The sequence below is a fragment of the Coregonus clupeaformis genome, chromosome 5, assembly GCF_020615455.1.
Source record: "Coregonus clupeaformis isolate EN_2021a chromosome 5, ASM2061545v1, whole genome shotgun sequence".
NCBI lineage: Eukaryota > Metazoa > Chordata > Actinopteri > Salmoniformes > Salmonidae > Coregonus > Coregonus clupeaformis.
The window spans coordinates 11,194,226-11,213,726 of record NC_059196.1 but is presented as its reverse complement, the minus strand read 5'-3'; the positions used below and the strand labels follow the sequence as shown (position 1 = coordinate 11,213,726).

At 45.2% G+C, this 19,501-nt stretch overlaps 1 protein-coding gene across 1 annotated transcript; it reads right to left on the bottom strand.

Annotated features, from left to right (window-relative positions):
* Positions 1–674: 674 nt before the first annotated feature.
* Positions 675–10,010, bottom strand: LOC121560363 (calmodulin-1). Its single transcript, XM_041873371.2, has 6 exons — positions 9,598–10,010; positions 4,473–4,503; positions 3,908–4,051; positions 2,589–2,695; positions 1,514–1,649; positions 675–850 (listed from the first exon to the last, which is right to left on the bottom strand). Exons 1-6 carry the CDS (start codon positions 9,598–9,600, stop codon positions 822–824), a joined length of 450 nt encoding a protein of 149 aa, XP_041729305.1. The 5' UTR covers positions 9,601–10,010; the 3' UTR covers positions 675–821.
* Positions 10,011–19,501: the final 9,491 nt, after the last annotated feature.

Sequence of the window (19,501 nt, the reverse complement as noted above, 5' to 3'; positions counted from 1 at the left end):
TGTGTGTGTATCAAAAACGGTCCACCACCCAAAGGACATCCATCCAACTTGACAACTGTGGGACGCATTGGAGTCAACATGGGCCAGCATCCCTGTGGAATGCTTTCGACACCTTGTAGAGTCCATGCCCGGACAAATTGAGGCTGTTCTGAGGGCAAAATGCAACTCAATATTAGGAATGTGTTCCTAATGTTCTGTACGCTCAGTGTATAGCTATATATTTATGTATATACATCCAGTGTATAGCTATATATTTGTATATACCTCCAGTGTGTATACAATCCACAATCTCTGATGGAATCAGAACCACCTTGTTGTGACATGAAACTGTCTCAGAAGGGGTGCATGCAAGAAGGCAGTTACCCAATTCAATATTAGAAATCAGCACTGCGATTTGTGAGTGCGCAGTTAGCATAAATTGTTTTCAGGGTGGAAAAACACTCAAAATAGTAAGCTTCTCTCTATGAGAAAAAGACAGCCATCTCTGGCATGGATTCCTATCCCTCTGCCTCGTCCATGTTGCCCTTTCCTCAAATTTAGTCGGCATCTGGGAGCCTCCCAAGGATCTTACTCCGGAGTAAGGGTCTCATGCCTCGTTAAAGCTTAGTCCATTAACTTCTGTTAGGGATTCATCTGCAGTTGCTCTTAAAACAGATACCCTAGAAGTAGTTGGATTATTTTGATTAAAGAATTTTATACATTTAATCATTTTTTTTAGTTGTACATTTTGGCTTGATTATTGGTTTGTTTTCTTAAAGACAGAGTGATCTTAGGAGGACAAGCAATGTAAGAGAGAGAAATGTGTGAGAGCACAGTCCACTTCACTTGGCTGTCATCATCTGCACAAACTCTGCAAGGAAGAACAAAACAGGGAGAAAGAAATTAGAAGAAATCCACAAGAATAAAGAGCATTCTGTTAACAATGATAACATCACAAGGCATACTAATAAGATTGGAACAGAGTAACATGAGGAATCAATATCTTCAATACTATTTTAAATTCAATGAACAGTAATTCATTAAGCTGTGAGTGACTATGTCATGTATAAACCCAGTCCTTTTATGGCCTTTCCTTTTAGCATCAAAGCAAAGAGAAGTAAGGCACACAAAACCAGTTTGTCTCTCACCAAGGACTAGAGGAAAGCCTGAAGCATCGCTTCACAGTGTAAATACAGGCCTTGTCCTGGCATAACTGACTTGGGCAACAGTGGAAAGACACTGACTTCAGTAAACTCACAGTAGATATGAGAGGAGAAGCAGGAAGAGGGAGGAAAAAGGAGGACGAGGAGGAGAGAGAAGAATGCCCGGTTTTAAGAGAATCCTTAGCCCTTACTTACACCTCTGATTTTTGCAGATCGGAAGGTACCAGGGAAGTCTAAGAAATACGGTGATAGCTCCACCTTGGCTCGCAATGGGCTTACTAAGGGGAGCTTCCACCATTTTGATTCCACCTATCCGTTTCCTTTATATCTGCAAACACACGTGTGGGAGAGCGGAAGGACGTTGAGCTCACCCTCATAGTTGACCTGTCCGTCTCCGTCAATGTCGGCCTCGCGGATCATCTCGTCCACCTCCTCGTCTGTGAGCTTCTCCCCGAGGTTGGTCATGACGTGCCGCAGCTCTGCCGCACTGATGTAGCCGTTCCCATCCTACAGGGAGAACAGGCTCATTCAATATGTAAAGAGAGAAGGTTCTACATACAGTACTTTAACCGGTCAGAATGAGATCAGGTCTAAACAAGAGTTTTCTATCTGAACGATCAGTGACATCTCCCTCTCCTGATTACAGCCCGGGCATATCTGGTCTGCTGGCACATGAACATGGTCCCTGGCTGCCCCATCTATGTGACAGCCAGAGATATGCATGGCTCTGGTACGTCTGCTCACCCAGCCCCAGCCTGGCGTTATCTCTGGCTCTAGCTCGCCAATAAACAGAGCTGGGGGATGCTGACACAGACTGGCGTCCTAGCAGACTGGCACCGTAGCAGTAACCAAGCTTCTTCAGGACAGTTGCACAAACGTCCCACAGAAACAAACTTACACAAATCACACCACTCACAACGATCCGTCAAAGAGGCTGCAAACAAACAACAGCAATACACACAATTTACGTGCACACACATTCCCTAAATCACATGGCTCTGTTCCATGCTGCATGAAGCAATAGGCAATATAAGCCTAGCCAATGAGCTCTCCCTGTTATCTTGTGACCTAGATTTCTGCACTGCAATAAGCCCCTATCCTGCCTGCGGGTAATGTTATACTCCACTGCCTGTCAACAAACAAAGCCCTCCTCTCAGCAACACAGTTTAGACATATCCATGATGACAAACACTGGATTACACAACATCAGGATTGCAGAGACACGCACACTAGCAGTGGCGCCGTAGTCCATCACACTTTCAACATCACATTCTTAGAACATGAAGTGTTGGGGTTTTTTTTCTATCACTTTGGTGCAATTTTCACAAGTATGTGGTACATTTTCACAACTCTTAAGCACATAAATGGCTCATGTCTCAAAACACTAAGCACATTTCCAATTGACTGAGTACAACAATCAAAGGAGATGGTGTTGAGTGTGCGTACCTTATCAAAGACTCTGAAGGCTTCTCTGATCTCCTCCTCGCTGTCTGTGTCCTTCATCTTCCTTGCCATCATTGTCAGGAACTCTGGGAAATCGATCGTCCCGTTACCTAAGGACAAACAGCACCGTCTTTATTTTACGTTTGTGCACACACACACACACAAAGACTTGTTTTATTTCAGAATGAGCAGTGTTCAAATGTTGTTGGTACATTTTGGAATAAGCCCAAAGAGAGAGAGATATCATCTTTGCATCTGAGTGCATGGGCCGCACCACTGTGGCAATTTCCATTTTTAAGTAGTCCATTATTATTATTATTCTTGTTGGCAAACAAACTGAAAGGGTGCAAACTACCACCTAGTGTGTTGTTTGAACAGATATAAAGCCATGATTGGCAATTTACTGCCACCTACAGTTATGGAATGTTTGCTCACGAGTATAATTCATTGGCTGATCCCTGCTGATGACCCGGATGGAATCATGTGATCCTTCCTTAACCCATAGGAAGTCCCACCCAGTTGACTACTTTAAAATGGTGGAAGCCCTCAATGGCAAGAGAGAGCAATTGAAATGGCGTCTTTTTGTAGGCACTAACTCCGCCATGGCTCATTGGCCAAGGCCTATGGGGAAATTAATGGGTGTTTTGGAGGGTTTCTGGATAAACACCATAAATAAGGTATGTGGTAAACACAGCCTTAGGAGATCTTACATGTTTTGTTCCATGAGATAATCTTCATCAGCTAATGTCACTTTCTGTGAATTTTGACGCATTTATGAAATCAAAACAAGCACACACAGGCTTCATAATTTATAAATGGTCATGTTAACTGACTGATATTATCTTATAGAACAAAACGCATAAGATCTCCTAAGCCCGTGTTAACCTCAGCCCTTATTATCGGCAAAACCACATTAATTTCCCCCATACGAATGGCTGAACGAACCAAAGGTAACTCATTTCCGGGTTGAGGACTACAACCTGGCGAGCTCTATGTCCATGACAAAAACAGGTTTTATCCATCTAGGGTCCTCCAACTCTACGGGCGAGCCTCTGTTGTGGGTGGAAACCTTATATTTGAAATGTGATCCACCTTGAAACCAGAGCCATGGTGCCATCCAGGTGAGGTGGCAGGTAGCCTAGCAGTTAAGAGCATTGGGCCAGTAATTATGCAGTGTTTGTGTGTCACCATTCATCCACCATGTGAATCATGTACAAGGGTCAGCCTTGTTGCGTTCTGACCATACGCGTGCGTGCGTGTCAGCACGTGTCAATGAGTACGTCAGTGTGTGTGTGTCATTGTACACATCTCTCTAATCTTACCATCAGCGTCTACCTCGTTGATCATGTCCTGTAGTTCTGCCTCAGTAGGGTTCTGTCCCAGAGAGCGCATGACAGTGCCCAGCTCCTTGGTGGTGATGGTGCCATCGCCGTCCTTGTCGAACAGTGAGAACGCCTCCTTGAACTCTGATTACGCAAACAGGGAACAGTGTGGGATTCGTGGAAATGCCTATATTGGGTATGTCAATAGTCTAAATGGTCTTCCTATCCTTGTCTCCTTTCCTTCATCTGCACTGATGTGAGAGAACTGGACAGGTAAGGGCAAATTTCCAGGATGCGTTCAACATATTGATTTCACCCAATTGTTTAGATCTGTGCAGATGAAGAAAACTCTTACAAATACTAAGAATGGTTAGTACAAGATTAGCAGCAGTTGTACAAACTAACAGGCAGAGTAGCCTAAATGTTGGTCACTACCATGAGGAGCCATGAGTCTAAGCACCCACATTATCTGCCAACCGACATGAACTCCGTCACTTCTACTAACTGGGATTAGATTGAAGAGCTTTGATTGGACAGAACCTCACCTTTCAGGGTTAGTACTCACCAGCAATCTGCTCCTCAGTCAGTTGGTCGGCCTGTGAAGACGAGAGGAAGCAAGCGTGAGAGTTGTCCATTGCCATAATATAGCCTAATTGAGGTAAATTAAGCAACAATCACCTAATGGCTGCTCTTTTACTCCTGTGTGTAACCACACCTGCTCCATTGGATTCGCATGAGACCAGATGAGTTGACATGGCAGTGATACTCTCATCCCTATAACCTCAGTGCTCACAGGAGTAGGATAACGTTGTTCCTACACACTGACCACATTTACATGCACACCGATATCCCATTATTATTCGGAATACTCAAGTATTCTTTTTTTGAGTTGACGCATATAAACATATCCGGTTTACAATAACCCGAAAAAGCTTGTATCCTGGTTAAGAGAAACCCAGATAAGCTGCCTGGGATATGCTGATTTTAGACGGGATACTGTGACAAGTAAACATCTTATCCCATTTACTGTTGTTTTTCGCGGTCTGCACAGGCTCAGTTTTGTATATCATGGGTGTTAAATGATGTTTTCATCTGACTGTCAAACAAATCACTTCAAAAAGGTAGGCTACCTGCGCAGTTCGATCCACCATAATTTATTTTGCTGATATTCTGTATTGGACCACATAGCCTACTGGCTACTTTCACCCCTAAATTTCTGCTTATAATTTCTGACATTTGGTAAGCCATATTATCATTTCCAACATTTGGTAGGCCATTTGTTTGTCAACTATAGTTAGATACATGCAGCTTCTGTTCTGTCATAGCCTAACTTCTTGCCCAGAAGACTAAATACTCACCAGAATAATGTCCTACATCGATAGAATGAATGCATTAGTAATCTAGTTAACACCGGTAAAGTTGTCTGTTTCGTTTAGGGACCAGGACACAACACAATAACTCCAAAATAGTGGAAAGACTGGTCCTGTGCAAAATGTAAATCAGTTTGACCCGGTTTTAAGGAAATGAAAAGCTGAGAAATCTATTAGTCTTCAGTTCATCTTGGGTGCATACTTTATGAGAGGTTCTAGGCCTACAGTCAGTGTTCATATTTCAGTTACTATTCCAATTAACCCATATTAACTTCAAATTAGGAATATTTGGACACACCTACTCACAAGGATTTTTCTTTATTTTTACTATTTTCTACATTGTAGAATAATAGTGAAGACATCAAAACTATGAAATAACACATATGGAATCATGTAGTAAACAAAAAAGTGTTAAACAGATTTTTCAAATAGCCACCCTTTGCTTTGATGACAGCGTGGCATTCTCTCAACCAGCTTCATGAGAAGGTCACCTAGAATGCAATTCAATTAACAGGTGTGCCTTCTTAAAAGTTAATTTCTGGAATTTCTTTCCTTCTTAATGCGTTTGAGCCAATCAGTTGTGTTGTGACAAGGTGGGGGGGGGCGCTATGGCTGCCACAGCATTCTACAGTGATATGCCATCCCATGTGGTTTGGAAACCACAGTCCGTCATTACTTTAAGACATGAAGGTCAGTCAATACAGAAAATGTCAAGAACTTTGAAAGTTTCTTCAAGTGCAGTCGCAAAAACCATCAAGTGCTATGATGAAACTGGCTCTCATGAGGACCACCACAGGAATGGAAGATCCAGAGTTACCTCTGCTGCAGAGGATAAGTTCATTAGAGTTACCAGCCTCAGAAATTGCAGCCCAAATAAATGCTTCACTGAGTTCAAGTAACAGACATCTCAACATCAACTGTTCAGAGGGGACTGTGTGAATCAGGCCTTCATGGTCGAATTGCTGCATAGAAACCACTACTAAAGGACACCAATAAGAAGAGACCTGTTTGGGCCAAGAAACACAAGCAATGGACATTAGACCGGTGGAAATGTGTCCTTTGGGTTGGAGTCCAAATGTGAGATTTTTGGTTCCAACCACTGTGTCTTTGTGAGACGCAGTTTGGGTGAACGGATGATCTCTGCATGTGTATTTCCCACCGTAAAGCATGGAGGAGGTGGTGTTATGGTGTGGCGGTAATTTGCTCGTGACACCGTCTGTGATATATTTAGAAATCAAGGCAAACTTAACAGGCATGGCTGCCACACCATTCTACAGTAATATGCCATCCCATGTGGTTTGGGCTTAGTGGGACTATCATTTGTTTTTCAACAGCCCAATGACCTCCAGGCTGTGTAAGGGCGATTTTACCAAGAAGGAGAGTGATTGAGCTGCAGATGACCTGGCCTCCATAATCATTACACTGAGGCCTGTACTCTGGAGCGGGATCGATTTGGAGGTGGAGGGTCCGTCATGGTCTGGGGCGGTGTGTCACAGCATCATCGGCCTGAGCTTGTTGTCATTGCAGGCAATCTCAACGCTGTGCATTACAGGGAAGACATCCTCCTCCCTCATGTGGTACCCTTCCTGCAGGCTCATCCTGACATGACCCTCCAGCATGACAATGCCACCAGCCATACTGCTCGTTCTGTGCATGATTTCCTGCAAGACAGGAATGTCAGTGTTCTGCCATGGCCAGCGAAGAGCCCGGATCTCAATCCCATTGAGCACGTCTGGGACCTGTTGGATCGGAGGGCTAGGGCCATTCCCCCCAGAAATGTCTGGGAACTCGCAGGTGCCTTGGTGGAAGAGTGGGGCAACATCTCACAGCAAGAACTGGCAAATCTGGTAGTCCATGAGGAGGAGATGCACTGCAGTACTTAATGCAGCTGGTGGCCACACCAGATACTGACTGTTACTTTTGATTTTGACCCCCCCCCCCCTTTGTTCAGGGACATATTATTCCATTTCTGTTAGTCACATGTCTGTGGAACTTGTTCAGTTTATGTCTCAGTTGTTGAATCTTATGTTCATACAAATATTTACACATGTTAAGTTTGCTGAAAATAAACGCAGTTGACAGTGAGAGGACGTTTCTTTTTTTGCTGAGTTATATATAAATAAAATGGTGTAAGAAACTAGGCGACCGTGTCTGTCGGCGCCTTCTCCATTTCCACCAGGAGAATGCTCTGAGGCTTTATTCTCCCTCCCATCAGTTGAGGACGAGGTCTTATCAGGCCTGTCTGAGTCAGTCAGCCAGCACACTTTGGGCTGAGGAAGTGTGATGAGGGATGGGTATAAATACACCTCAGTACGGCTGCTATAATTAGAGCGGCACGAACAGGGTCGCCAATGTAGCACACTGACTATTACGATCTCTGTTACTTTTTGTGGGTCTTCAGACTTGTTGTCATAAGTATTGCTTGAGTGTGAGTGTGCACACCTGTGAAAGTGTGCATGTCCCCTGGAAAACACCAAGGGAACAGGTTTGTGTGCACGTAACCGACAGAAAGCAAGGGGCACACTGACATATCAACGCATGTTCATTACAGTTAAAGGAAAATTCCACCCAAAAACTATTTTTGAATTTGTTTAATTAGTCCATTGTTGACAGTCTCAAAATGTTTTGCTTGTCAGCACTCAAGTTATCAAAATACGGAAATCATCCCCATATGATGCATTTTGCATCATATGATTCTGCGTTTTGCACATGTTCATTACAGTTAAGAAATAATTTAGCCCAAGACATGTGCTCTGCTCTATCTCAGTGAGTCATCAGGAGGAGAGGAAGAAGGAAAGGGAAGCAAGCAGATTGCTGCATATTCTGTCCACGCAGCGGGTTGAGGAAGCAAGCAGTGGTTCAGGAGGATTCAGTTAGTGCCTGGGTTTTAGCATTTACAAGGCAGTGTCAAGCACCAAATGTCTCAGGAAAACAGTGTTGCCTTTGAGCAGTATTGTGATCCCATGTGCCATGCTGTACAGTCCTGGTTAAAGGCTGTTAATATCGTATTCACTGTGAGGTGGTAAAGTAGTGCATTCTCGTTTTTTTGGGCAGATGGCAAGATCTTTAACAGATGTTCAATTGCGTCTTATCCTTTGGCGCAAAACAAACTACCATGAATAATACAGACTTAGCACCAAGGACTCACTTTCATCCCCCAAAACAGCAATTTAGGGGGATAAAGCGGAGCGATTTAGGGGGATAGCGCGGAGCACATGCCTTCGTTTGTCACGCAGGGTCTTTTAGTCTCATTTCCAATTTTTGCAAAGCATGCACTGCGGATCCCGTGTCAGTATACTGCACCAACCATGTGGTTCAATGCAGTGGGAGGAAGGAGGGGTGGTAACGAAGATCATCCACGAACACCAGACTGCGGATCAACGTGGTGCAATACACAACAGCACCATGAGGAAAGCCTCAAATGTCGCGTGGTTATTGAAATCTCAATTTGCGCAACAACACGATGCACAACAAGTATTACTAGCTAGATCATATTGCGAGCTAACTATGTAATTGAAAACATGACAGACACACAAGTTCGCTTGCTCCGCATACGCTATCAGTTGCCTTGGCACGGTACAATCTGGGCATTGTTCATTGCAAAATACAAAACAACTGGCTCAAGTCTACATAACTTTTTCACCAGATAAATTAGCTCATTTAAATGGCTAGCTAACCAGCCAACTAATACTATCGAGTAAGTTCATTCAATATGCAGTGTTTGGTTATTATTACATCAAACATCGCTATGCTTCTGTCTTAACCACAACGCCCACTCACAAGTACCCAAACGTTAGCTAGCTATCTCCGATACGAATGAAACCAATGAATGACCTTAGCTAGCTAGCCGTATGTAAAATTAGCCATGGCTAACGTTGATCAGATAGTCATGCCACGTACGCGTTGACTTGGCAAACAATACGTGCCCACAATCAAGCATTTCCTTATTGTCCGTCATCCACTGAGTCCTTATGAGGTTTTCCAACTGCCATTGATTGGTTATTGCAATTCAACGCCAACAGCCCGGCGGTGATATCAACAGTTGAGCTGCCAGACCGACAAACTTTGTCACAGTCACACCTTATTTAGCTAGTTAGTTTACGGACAGATATCTAGTTTTAACTACATAGACGTTGCTCGTACCCAATACGAATTCATGTTAGCTAGATAACTAGCTAGCTACACGACAAGCTAGCGAATTTATATGACAGTCAGGTAACGGTAGCTAGCCGTCTACAGCATACGCTTGGCTTTGTGGCATGATGTCTGTGGTTGAATGAGTGTAAATTAGCTAGCTAGAAAAAAGGTGGCTATACTCACCATTTTATTATGTTAGGTCTTCGAACTTGGAAAATATGAATTACTAAATAGTCACTGTTCCCCCTCGTGACTGGCAAAATAACTGTAGTCAACGTATGTATCGTTGTTTAGTGCTGGAAAATTATTCGATAGACGTATAGCTTCAGTCCCTTCTCTGCGAAGTTGACCAGGAACACTAGAGACCGCGTCACTGCCGATGTGGCCTCATTTGCACTGTATCACTCCGCGAAGTGACATCTTTCGCCCCCCCACGAACCTGCCAATCTTAAAACTGCACACCACAAATGCGTCAGAATATAATAATTTATTCACCTTGTATTGACCACTGCACTCACTGAAATTGCCTAGAACGTCCCCTGTTCCTAATAAAAAAGAAAGTAATTGTACTATTTGCACGATTCGCGCAGAGATACTGCAGGATTCTGTTCAAGCTTCTTGCGCTACTCGTGCATTGATGAGAAGCAGACACGCCCATTATTTCAGTCTATCGAAGCGGTGAACAATAGCCAATATTTGAAATGGATATACTGTACATTGTCAATTTGATCGCTATTATTTTTGATCAAGTATGACCACATTGGTGTAATGATAAGAGCTTCAACTTGGTCAATGTAACGCATATCCTTATTGGTCCAGAGACACGGGTATAAAGGTACCCGGTTTTGTAATTGGCTGGTTGTAAACTGCATTGCGCCAAATTTGATCTATCCATTGCAGAACTAATGACTTTTTAATTTTCTGTTGTATAAATCGTTCGCTGTGTGCTATTATAGGTTATGAATATGCTGATTTCAAATATGACTAATTGGTCAATATGTAAACCGTTGCAGTAGGCTAGTAGTCTGACATCATGTAGGCCTATATGATAAGGAAAACAACCCTCTCACACTTCGTAGATATTTATGATGTTGATCATATTTTTCACCTCAATACTAATGACATTCAAATGGAACCATGGCATGGGTCTATAATAACTGCTCCTTTGTGTACATAAAAGTAGAGATATATCAATAATTCTTAATTGCGTTTGTGTGCCATATTCCAATATTCAGTCAGACCTAACTAACACTTCTGTTTGTGGATCTTGTATCATAGTCATCGACATAACAGACCCTGGACCAGTTATTGAGAGGCAAGGAGGAGGAAACGTCAGAGGGAATTTGCTGGAGTGTCTAGTCTTTTCTGTCTTTCATTTATTTGCACACAAAAAAAGTCAGGACAACAGTTGGAAAAGGTTGGATCAGTAGAATATGCAGTCCACCCCAAAAAAATCCACATGACTTTATCCCTCTTGTGGAGACAAATTGCATCATGAAACCACAAACAAGTGTACATGGTAAACTCTAAGGACTGCACTACAACCATCATCACAGACCTCTGTAGCTCAATTGGTAGAGCATGGCGCTTGTAATGCCAGGGTAGTGGGTTGGATCCCCGGGACCACCCATACGTAAAAATGTATGCACGCATGACTGTTAGTCGCTTTGGATAAAAGCGTCTGCTAAATGGCATATTATTATTATATTATTATTAATGCACTTTATGGGGAGAGTAAAACTGGTTTCACGATACATTGAGTACATTAAGGATACAGTACCAAAAAAAAATGTAAGATGAACAAAAGGTTCCAATAACTTAATTACAAAAAAATATACCTTCAATTATCAGTGTTGTCTATATGCAGGCAAACCATGCCAGATATTTTGTAGCCAGTGTCTCTCCAGTCAGGAGCTGTCGTGCCAGTCATGGTAGTCCGACAAGTATAATATCCCCTCCGGGAAGCCTGCATCTGTGTTGCCCCATTTCTCTGGCTTTGGTGGTGCTCAAGTTTCCACTGTGGCATCAGCACACAAGCATTTATCCACCAGGTTTAGCAAGAACATGGGCAACAGGCAGCTACACAGATGGATCAGCTGACTCAGGATCCAGTTCAGCCCCTGTTTATGATGACAAAGAGGGCATTGAAGATGGTGTAGGTAGAGCATACCTCCAGGAGCATGAGGAAGCAGTTAGCCACCTGCTAGCCTCCGCTGGGGGCTCCTCCTTAGGACACTTCCTGGCTGCTCACCATGTCCCCCGAAGCCCACCATACTGAAGGCCGCGAAGCAGAAGTACAGGGACTCGATGTAGCTCCAGCCCTCCATGGCTGAGCAGAGAGTGGAAGCACCACAAGCCAACACTAGGGCAGCAGTGAACAGCATGAGAGTGACGGAATACACAGAGGGCCTCCACCCCTATTTCCCACCATCCATGTCTCTTTCCTCTCCTCCACCCTCGGGTTGGTTGCTGTTGCCCCCTAGCCTGATGTTGTGTTCTCCTCCGGTGGCACCATCGCATGAGGAAGCCCAACATGGTGATGACCCTCTCCAGGAAGAGGTTGAAGAAGAGGATGGTGTCAGAGCAGCCCAGCAGGCCGTAGATTACCAGGAGGACATTGCCCTCTGTCCGAGAGAGAAACAGAGAGAGAGAGATAGAGAGACGGAGAGAGAGCGACTGAGAGAGAGAGTTTAATCTGTGAGAGAAATCAAATTTCAGACATGATCTCTGTTATTATACTGTATGTCAGGTCATTTTGATACGATTTTAAAACTTAATCTAAAAAAATCACACTATTCCAATCTGCCGTGTAGAGGCAATTGTTTGAGTAAGAGGTCAAAACATTTCAGGGTTGTGCGATTGTATTTTGTCATCAAACATAAACGTTCACGTGTAAAACTATGTTGAACATGGTACTAATGTCTTTGCCTACAAGCATCATCTATCACACCATGAAATGAGCACATACTGGTGGTAAATATGTAGGCTGTTGAAAATGGAAATTGATCCACAGTCGATTGTGTCAACTGCTCCCACCGTTTCTGTGGTGACACAGTGGACAGTGCAATAAGACATTGGTAGTGTGGCTGTAAAATTATGATTGTACCTCTGCAACTAAGGTTTCTAAATGGTCTCTCTCCTTTCATATTTATTTGTTATTTCTACTGTATATAAAATGTTAACTTTATTATTACCTATTGGGGTTTTCACATTTCTATACCTGTTATGTCATGCACATACCCGAGAAGAGACCCTGTAGTCATTACAGTAGATATAACAACACCCACGTCAATCAGTGTAGATGAAGGGGAGGAGACAGGTTAAAGAAGGATTTTTAAGCCTTGAGACAATTGAGACATGGATTGTGAATGTGTGCCATTCAGAGGCTGAATGGGCAAGACAAAATATTTAAGTGCCTTTGAACGGGGTATGGTAGTAGGTGCCAGGCGCACTGTGTTGAGTGTGTTAAGAACTGCAACGCTGCTGGGTTATTCACGCTCAAATAAGTGTCTGCACAGCCGATTGGCAAACGAACTGTAAATTGAGAAATCATGTGACTAAACTGAATAAAAATAAGAATAAACTGTACTATGTAACAAAGATAAATGACATAAAGAATGATAGTAAAAAGCGTTGGAGCACCTTAAATAATATTTTTGGGCAAAAAGGCTAACTAGACTACATCATTCATTGAATCAGATGTTTCATTCATCACAAAACCCACTGATACTACCAACTAATTTAATGATTTGTTCATTGTCACAGATTAGCAAATTTGACATGACATGCCAACAACTAATTCTTAACCTACACATCCATGTATAACTGACCAAATTATGAAAGACAAGCATTGTCATTTTGAATTCCGTAAAGTGACAAGCCACCTGGGTATGACAACTTGGATGGAAAATTACTGAGGATGGTAGTGGACGATAAACATTGTTAGTTGATTCGATAAGTAACAGTCATCATATTAAATGAAAGTCACATCACGACACAGTAGTTCTGTTATCATGCAGATGCCAGCATGGCTGTGGCCTTCCACCCAGCAATGTACAATAGTCAGCCTGTATTTAGATTCTGCAGGAAGGAATGACGCCTTGATTTAAACAGTTGTTAAGCCTTATCCAAAGATCTATCTTTATCTCAAGTAGGAGAGAGAAGCAGCAAGGTTCTTAAATAAATAAATAGTGATGTAGTGTCATGTAGCTTACCAAACACACATAGCAAGTATTGTCAGGATACGGTAGGTATCTATGTAAGTCCGATAAATTAATATTCTTGATATGTTTATCCATTTAAGTTGTGAATTTCAGTCCATTTATGTGGTGTGTACTGTAAATAGGATGGTAAACATGTCCATTGTACTACAGAGTGTTTCTCAAAGTGCAGCACATTATTACCTTCTGTTCAGATGTTGTCAGCAGTACAACCTGTTGACAGATGCTCCTCCGTCTTTTCTGACAAGTGTGCTTTGTAAAAAAACATACCAATTTCAGAAAAAAGGCTCAAAAACACTGATGCCTTTTTGACCTCTGTGTGTGAAGGAGTACCCTGATTAAAAGCATGGCTCATGGCTAAAAAAATTGCTTGTTCAGGCAACGTAATCTTCTGTCTATGAGGTCATCGCTGATCCAGTCTCTAATTTGTCACGCTGATGGTTATCAACTCCATAATAAGCATTCCCTTTCATTTCTACCTAGAGTGGTCCTCTGTAGCTAAGTTGGTAGAGCATGGCGCTTGCAATGACAAGATAGCAGGTTCGATTCCTGGGACCACCCGTAAGTAAAGTGTATATACAGTATACTGAACAAAAATATAAATGCAAGTTACAGTTCATATAAGGAAATCAGTCAATTGAAATACATTCAGTAGGCCCTAATCTATGGATTTTCTATGACTGGGAATACAGATATACACCTGTTTGTCACAGATACAGTGGGGAGAACAAGTATTTGATACACTGCAGATTTAGCAGGTTTTCCTACTTACAAAGCATGTAGGGGTCTGTAATTTTTATCATAGGTACACTTCAACTGTGAGAGACGGAATCTAAAACAAAAATCCAGAAAATCACATTGTATGATTTTTAAGTAATTAATTTGCATTTTATTGCATGATATAAGTATTTGATACATCAGAAAAGCAGAACTTAATATTTGGTACAGAAACCTTTGTTTGCAATTACAGAGATCATACGTTTCCTGTAGGTCTTGACCAGGTTTGCACACACTGCAGCAGGGATTTTGGCCCACTCCTCCATACAGACCTTCTCCAGATCCTTCAGGTTTCGGGACTGTCTCTGGGCAATACGGACTTTCAGCTCCCTCCAAAGATTTTCTATTGGGTTCAGGTCTGGAGACTGGCTAGGCCACTCCAGGACCTTGAGATGCTTCTTACGGAGCCACTCCTTAGTTGCCCTGGCTGTGTGTTTCGGGTCGTTGTCATGCTGGAAGACCCAGCCACGACCCATCTTCAATGCTCTTACTGAGGGAAGGAGGTTGTTGGCCAAGATCTCGCGATACATGGCCCCATCCATCCTCCCCTTAATACAGTGCAGTCGTGCTGTCCCCTTTGCAGAAAAGCATCCCTAAAGAATTATGTTTCCACCTCCATGCTTCACGGTTGGGATGGTGTTCTTGGGGTTGTACTCATCCTTCTTCTTCCTCCAAACACGGCGAGTGGAGTTTAGACCAAAAAGCTCTATTTTTGTCTCATCAGACCACATGAGCTTCTCCCATTCCTCCTCTGGATCATCCAGATGTTCATTGGCAAACTTCAGACGGGCCTGGACATGCGCTGGCTTGAGCAGGGGGACCTTGCATGCGCTGCAGGATTTTAATCCATGACGGCGTAGTGTGTTACTAATGGTTCTCTTTGAGACTGTGGTCCCAGCTCTCTTCAGGTCATTGACCAGGTCCTGCCGTGTAGTTCTGGGCTGATCCCTCACCTTCCTCATGATCATTGATGCCCCACAAGGTGAGATCTTGCATGGAGCCCCAGACCGAGGGTGATTGACCATCATCTTGAACTTCTTCCATTTTCTAATAATTGCACCAACAGTTGTTGCCTTCTCACCAAGCTGCTTGCCTATTGTCCTGTAGCCCATCCCAGCCTTGTGCAGGTCTACAATTGTATCCCTGATGTCCTTACACAGCTCTCTGGTCTTGGCCATTGTGGAGAGGTTGGAGTCTGTTTGATTGAGTGTGTGGACAGGTGTCTTTTATACAGGTAACGAGTTCAAACAGGTGCAGTTAATACAGGTAATGAGTGGAGAACAGGAGGGCTTCTTAAAGAAAAACTAACAGGTCTGTGAGAGACGGAATTCTTACTGGTTGGTAGGTGATCAAATACTTAAGTCATGCAATAAAATGCAAATTAATTACTTAAAAATCATACAATGTGATTTTCTGGATTTTTGTTTTAGATTCCGTCTCTCACAGTTGAAGTGTACCTATGATAAAAATGACTGTCACGGAATCAGCCGAGGCTGCTCCTCCTCCTTGCTCGGGCAGGTTTCGGCGTTTGTCGTCCCCGGAGAACTAGCTGCCACCGATCTATGTTTCTGTGTTTGACTTGTTTTGTCCTGATTGTGTAGACCTGTTCCCCATTATGTTGTATTGTTTCCCCTATTTAACCCTCTGTCGTGCATTGTGTGTTGTGTGTTATTGGATTCGTCTTCGGCAGTGTTAGTGTGCGGGTTGTTTTCCTCCTTGTATGGAGATGGTTTTCTTCTCTGGTTACTTTCAAGTAAAGTAAGTTTCCAGTAAGCTCTGTGTCCTGCGCTTGACTTCGCCTACCGCATTTCACCGTCGCCATCTGACAGAATAACACACCTTCCGATGGAGTCAGCAGGATCGTCCGCGCTCAGGGGAGCACTGGAGGAGCGTGTAACCCAACAAGAGGCCGTGATCCAGCACCTGGGTACCACCATCCAAGGGGTGATGGACACCTTGAGGCGATGGGAGAGTGGAGGTTTGCCCACACCTCATCCTACGATACCACCACCATCAGCCATACCCATTGGTCCATCTCCGGAGTCCAGTGGGATTCGGCTCTCGCTCCTGAGGGCTTATGATGGCACCGCGGCCGGGTGTCAGGGTTTCCTACTCCAGGTTGAACTCTACCTAGCAACCATTCACCCGGCGCCCTCGGGATATGAGAGCGTGTCCGCCCTCATCTCCTGTCTGTCCGGCAAGGCGCTGGAATGGGCCAACGCCGAATGGGGTGGGATAGACGCCGCTACGGTCAGCTATGCGGAGTTCACCCGCCGCTTCCGGGCAGTATTCGATCATTCCCCAGAGGGTAAAGCGGCGGGTGAGCGTCTATTCCACCATAGACAGGGGAGGAGGAGCGCGCAGGAGTTCGCGCTGGACTTCCGGACGCTAGCAGCCAACACGGGAGGGAATGAGAGGGCCCTCATCGACCACTACAGATGCAGCCTGAGGGAGGACGTGCGTCGGGAATTAGCCTGCAGGGACACCAACCTCAGCTTTGACCAACTGGTGGACATGTCGATTCGCCTGGATACCCTGTTGGCTACCCGCGGACGCCCGGATTCGGGGCCGTCCATTCCATCCCCCAGCACTTCCGAGCCGACCCCTATGGAGCTCGGGGGTGCTGGTGCTAGGGAGACCAGGAGGGAGGCCGTCCCCTGCACCAACTGTGGCCGCAGAGGACACACTGCTGGTCGGTGCTGGGGAGGGTCTCCTAGGAATCGAGGCAGTGGGCGATGCACTGATGAGTCATTCCAGGTGAGTAGGCACCCAACTCACCCAGAGCTCTCTGCTGATCATATGTGTATTAAAGTGGTGTTTCCCGAGGTTTCTCCTCACTCCCAGCATAAGGCGCTAGTAGATTCAGGCGCAGCTGGGAATTTCATTGATCGCCAGTTCACCTATAAGTTAGGGATTCCTATCGTACCTGTTGATGAGCCCTTCCCCATTCATGCCCTAGATAGCCGCCCGTTGGGGTCTGGGTTGATTAGGGAGGTCACGGCGCCTCTCCGGATGAAAACGCAGGAGGGTCATGAGGAGATAGTACGTTTGTATTTGATTGATTCTCCTGCGTTTCCCGTGGTATTGGGGCTTCCCTGGTTAACAGCTCATGACCTCAACATTTCATGGCAGCAGAGAGCTCTCCAGGGATGGTCTGATCAGTGTACTGGGCGGTGTGTAGGCGTTTCCGTAGGGGCAACGACGGTGGAAAGCCCGAACCAAGTTCCCGCCTTGCATATTCCACCTGAGTATGCCGATTTGGCTCTCGCCTTCAGTAAAAAGAAGGCGACTCAATTACCACCTCATCGACAGGGGGATTGTGCGATAGACCTCCAGGTAGGCGCTGCGCTTCCACGTAGTCACGTGTATCCTCTGTCTCAGGAGGAGACGGCCGCTATGGAAACCTACGTCACCGAATCTTTGAGACAGGGTTACATACGGCCGTCTACTTCCCCTGCTTCCTCAAGTTTATTTTTTGTGAAGAAGAAGGATGAGGGTTTACGCCCGTGTATTGATTACCGTGGTCTAAATCAGATCACCATCAAATACAGCTATCCTCTCCCTCTGATTGCTAGTACAACCTGGTGCGCATTAGGGAGGGAGATGAGTGGAAGACAGCATTTAGTACCACGTCGGGTCACTATGAGTACCTCGTCATGCCATACGGGTTAATGAATGCTCCTTCAGTCTTCCAATCATTTGTGGACGAGATTTTCCGGAACTTGCATGGACAGGGTGTTGTGGTATATATTGATGACATTCTAATATATTCCGCTACACGAGCCGAGCATGTGTCCCTGGTGCGTCGAGTGCTTGGTAGACTGTTGGAGCATGACCTGTATGCGAAGGCGGAGAAATGTCTGTTCTTCCAGGAGTCCATCTCCTTTCTGGGACATCGGTTGTCCGCGTCAGGGGTAGAGATGGAGATTGACCGCGTTTCTGCCGTGCGTAATTGGCAGACTCCCACCACGGTAAAGGAGGTGCAGCGCTTCTTGGATTTTGCCAATTACTACCGGAGGTTTATCCGGGGCTTTGGACAGGTAGCAGCTCCCATTACCTCTCTGCTAAAGGGGGGTCCGGTGCGCCTGCAGTGGTCAGCTGAGGCGGACAGGGCGTTTAAACGTCTGAAGGACCTGTTTACCTCGGCTCCGGTGCTGGCGCATCCGGATCCCTCTTTGGCATTCCAGGTGGAGGTGGATGCTTCCGAGGCTGGGATCGGCGCTGTGCTGTCTCAGCGCTCAGGTACACCACCTAAACTCTGCCCCCATGCTTTCTATTCTAAGAAGCTCAGTCCGGCGGAGCGCAATTATGACGTGGGGGATAGGGAGCTGCTGGCTGTGGTTCAAGCCCTGAAGGTGTGGAGACATTGGCTTGAGGGGGCTAAACACCCTTTTCTCATTCTGACTGACCATCGTAACCTGGAGTACATCCGGGCAGCGAGGAGGTTGAATCCTCGCCAGGCAAGGTGGTCAATGTTTCTTTCCCGTTTTGTATTTAAGCTCACCTATATACCAGGGTCCCAGAACGCTAAGGCAGACGCCCTGTCCCGACTATATGACACAGAGGAGAGGTCCATTGAGCCCACTCCCATACTCCCGGAGTCTTGCTTAGTGGCACCGGTGGTGTGGGAGGTGGATGCGGAAATCGAGCGGGCGTTACGTTCCGACCCTACTCCTCCACAGTGTCCAGAGGGTCGGAACAACGTGCCGCTCGAGGTTCGCGACGTTTGATATACTGGGCTCACACGTCACCCTCGTCTGGTCATCCGGGTATTGGTCGGACAGTGCACTGCCTTATGTTTCCTCCTGCTCGGTGTGCGCCCAGTGTAAGGCACCTAGACACCTGCCCAGGGGGAAGTTACAACCCCTACCCGTTCCACAACGGCCGTGGTCTCACCTATCGGTAGATTTTGTCACGGACCTTCCCCCCTCCCAGGGGAACACTACGATCTTGGTCGTTGTGGATCGGTTTTCTAAAGCCTGCTGTCTCATTCCCCTGCCAGGTCTCCCTACTGCCCTACAAACTGCTGAGGCCCTGTTTACACACGTCTTCCGGCACAATGGGGTGCCTGAGGATATAGTGTCTGATTG